Below are 4169 nucleotides of genomic sequence, written 5' to 3' on the forward strand. Positions count from 1 at the left end.
CTATCGTTTTCACTCTGAAGTTGCAGAAGAAAATTAATGTTACAGATGTTAAAAAACTAAACGTTATATTTTTTTACTTTTTTCTCTGTCTCTTTTATCTTAATCCCATTTGTATTTCCCAACTCTTATTACGCTTCCTGCACGTAATTTAAATGTAATTTATGTCTACTGATCTTTATTTTGGATTGACTGTTTGTGTGTCTCAGTGAGGATACTTCAATCTGATTGGTTGAAGAGCCTCGCAGTTGCTTGCCTGGTTCACAGATGCCACAGATTCCCTGTAGAGACCGCAGCACTGAAACATTCACCTGGTTAGTGGAAATCTCGCTGACAAGCTCGCAAAATGTCTCTGGACAAATGTCCGAGACTTGAACCGCGAAAGTCATTCCTTCGCTGCCGAGAGCGAAATTCAGGCCAATAAAAAAAAACAATTCAGTTAGCAACTTGAATCATCTGATTGTAAAATGTGTTATTTTTGTGATTTTATTTATTTGGTCTAAATCTGTATATAGACCATTAGAAATTATAGTCAGTGGAGAAAAATTGCAGATTTATATTTATTTAGAAAAACATTTTGAGCAATTTGTAGGAAGCATGAGGCAATCATTTTCACTCTGAAGTTGCAGATACAGTGCGTGATACCGGCTGTAACAAGGATGTGTGATAGTCTTCCCTTTGGATAATCCTATCACTGCAGCACCTGCAGTAACAGCAGACATGCACTTACTTAGCGTCAGATTTTGCGCGCCTAGATACATAACATAATAAAAAATGAATAGATTACATATTCAAGAAAATAACGTTTCATATCAAGTCTGGAGCAAAGCTGCGATATTATCCACTTATTTAATATTTAAATTAATTGCTATATAATTTATTTTGGAAAGTATAAACATTTTCAGATGGAAGTATTTATTGAAAAGCTTCAATGTTCCTACTGCATGCACTGATAAAACCAAAGATTCTATTTCGGCATGCCATCTGAAAGAAAGGCTTTACATCTGCGAATCGCCATTTTTACAGTCACCGGTGAATGTCCCCAGCCATTGTAATAATGCCTTGTGATACCAACCAATTTAATACACATACGATAATAAACCACCACAGCAACGGAAGGATGAATCACAGTGGAAAACATTGATGTGCATTTCATCAAAATAGAGATTGAAACAAGTGAAAGCCAGACTTCCCGCTTATATTAATACAGTGTATACTACACAAGACTGTCAGAATAGCGGCAGGTTTATTCACATCATTGACTTGTAGGCTCATTAAGCAATTTGTCCTATCAAACATTCAGCTACCAATATGAGGATTGAGCCAAATAAATAAAACTTTCCCATTTGCTCTTCAACAAACTGAATTATCTGCCATTCCAACCATAAAAATGGCTTCTAAATTATTTCCTTCCGTTAGTGCCCAGGACACTCAAGTCATTGAAAGGCAAGGTAGGATGGCAGGGCTTTAGGAAAAGAAAATCACTTTTGGATGATTCTGGAGATAAACATACAGTATAACGATAACCTTCATTCTGAGCACTTCCGGTATAATTTAAAGGTTGGTTTGGTGCAGGTCTCTGATTAAACACATTACTCGAATTCCTCCGTCTGTAACAACAAACTGTAGAGCTGTAGTCTTCAGCAACATTTCTGCCTTGTTTATACTTCAGGATGACGAGAAAAATGATGATTACAAGAAACAGAAAGGTAGTTGATCCTAAAATGATGATTAAGTAACGACTGAGATGAAAAAAATATTCCGACTGTCTGGGTTCGTCAGTTCGCACAGAAGACTGTTCAGAAAAATTGGATAAGATTGAAAAGGATATTGTGGCTGTACTGGAGAGGCTCGGCTGTCCATTGTCCTTGACACAGAGAACCAGTCTTTCTGTGGTGATGTCTTGGTCCATTAAACGTCGAGTTACTCTGATTTCTCCAGAGAGAAGCCCCACAGTAAACAGACTGGGATCAGTGGCCTCCAACAACTGGTAGGAAAGCCGTGCGTTCTGACCGGAATCGGCATCAGTCGCGATTACCTTGGTGACCAAGTATCCTGGATAAACTGACTGGGGAGCAATCTCCACTGATGCTGAACTGTTCCACATTAAAGGTGAAACAATAACCGGTGCATTGTCATTTTGGTCCAAAATAATAACATTCACGGTGGCAGTACTGCTCAGTGGGGGCGATCCAGCATCCTGAGATTGAACTTTGATCCGGAAATGTTTCTGTTGCTCATAGTCAAAGGAGCGCAGCGCGTAGATGTTCCCATTTTTGGAGTTAATCGTAACATATCCAGACCCACGTCCCTCATATATCTGATTATCTAGAATAGAATAGACGACGTCACCATTCTGGTCCATGTCAGAATCTAAAGCGCTCACAGCAAATATAGAAGCACCTGGCGTGTTGTTCTCCATCAGATACACATTATATAAGGATTGTGTGAATCTCGGTGCGTTGTCATTTATATCAGAAACAGAAACTAGGATGGTTTTTCGTGTTGAAAGAGGGGGCGACCCGCCGTCCCAGGCCGAAATAGAGATGTTGTAGAATGCGTTTGTTTCACGATCCAAAATATCATTAGTAACCAACTTATATTTGTTCCTCATAGACTTTTGAAGTCCAAACGGAACATCTACGAGAACTTGGCATTGAACATCCCCATTTTCCCCCGAATCTAAGTCGGTTACACTGATTGTTGCAATCACAGTTCCAGGCTGCGCATTTTCGGGGACAGTGCTGGATGCCGACGTCACCTCTACCTCAGGGGCATTATCATTCACATCAGTTAAACCGACGATAACGTTTGTGTGTCCTGTCAAACCAGGTGAACCGTTGTCCACAGCTTGTACATCAAGTTCATAAATATTTGATTGCTCAAAATTCAGTCCTCCTTGAACACTAATCTCTCCAGTTTTCGGGTCCAATTTGAACAACTCGCGAATATTTTGGGAAACGTGATTGGTGAAAGAATATGTTAGTTCAGCGTTCGTACCTTCATCCAAATCAGCAGCGTTTATTTTCACCACCATGGTATCTTTAGGGGCGTTTTCTGCTGCAGTCGCCCTATAGATTTCATGAGCGAATACAGGTGGGTTATCATTCCCGTCCACTACAGTAATGATAATCCGAGCTGTGCCAGACCTCTGGGGAATCCCACCGTCAATGGCCGTCAGTACAAGAGTAAACATTGGCTCTTGTTCACGGTCCAAGGATTTCTCTAATAACAGCTGCGCAATTTTACTCCCATCAGATCTTGTCTGCACTTTAATACCGAAGTGCTCATTTGGGCTGATCTGGTAAGTGCTGATTGTGTTTGTGCCCACGTCCCGATCGTGCGCGCTCTCGAGAGGGAAGCGCGCCCCTGGTGCAATTAACTCACTGATTTGCAGGGAAAATTCAGTCTTCTGAAAGCTGGGCGAATTATCATTTACATCTAGTATCTCCACTGCGATACGATGTATTTCCAAAGGATTATCGAGCTCTATTTCAAAAGAAAGGGAACAGGTAGAGCTTTGTCTACAAAGCTGTTCTCTGTCGATTCTTTCATTAACAAATAAAATCCCATTTTCCAGATTTACCTCCATGTATTGCTTCTTTTCTCCAGATACCAGCCGAAACTTGCGAGCCGATAATTCCCAAATATTTAGTCTCAAATCCTCAGCGATATTCCCAACAAAAGCCCCGTGCTCCAGCTCCTCGGGAACCGAGTAGCGAATTTGTCCCGAAACCAAGTCCGACACACAAAGCAGGAAAATAAAAGACGCCCCGCTGCTGATTGTATTCGCCATTGTTCTCGGCTGGATTTTGTTGTAATATTTTAAAAATTCGTCCTATCGATTAGATTACCGTGTCCGTTATGCCACAAAAGTATTCGAATATATATTCATATATACTAACGTGTAATCGAGGAATGCAAAGACTCGACCTGAGCAGCTTTGCTGAACATGACCGCACAGCATAAACGCAGGCACCGTCTGTCTCTTCGCTTCTGGTCTGTGTTTTCCTGAAGGGGAGGGGTAGATCTCTGGCAGCGTCTCAGCTGCTTATTGGTAGACAGCGACACGAAGAGCCTCAACCAATAACTGCAGCAATTGTTCTTAAAGCTGGACTGTTTCGAAATCATTTGCCATATTACCAATAGGATGTTTAGGAGTGCGCAATTTA

At 41.1% G+C, this 4169-nt stretch overlaps 1 protein-coding gene across 1 annotated transcript; it reads right to left on the reverse strand.

Moving 5' to 3' along the window:
* Positions 1-567: 567 nt before the first annotated feature.
* LOC147114324 (protocadherin-10-like) lies at positions 568-3793 on the reverse strand. Its single transcript, XM_085995984.1, has one exon. It carries the CDS (start codon positions 3791-3793, stop codon positions 1400-1402), a length of 2394 nt encoding a protein of 797 aa, XP_085852110.1. The 3' UTR covers positions 568-1399.
* Positions 3794-4169: the final 376 nt, after the last annotated feature.

Source organism: Somniosus microcephalus, chromosome 8, assembly GCF_052327205.1.
Source record: "Somniosus microcephalus isolate GS21.2 chromosome 8, FLI_Smic_1.0, whole genome shotgun sequence".
NCBI lineage: Eukaryota > Metazoa > Chordata > Chondrichthyes > Squaliformes > Somniosidae > Somniosus > Somniosus microcephalus.

Coding starts and splice junctions, on each gene's coding strand:
- LOC147114324 (XM_085995984.1), bottom strand. CDS start 3,793: ATGGCGAATACAATCAGCAGCGGGGCGTCTTTTATTTTCCTGCTTTGT.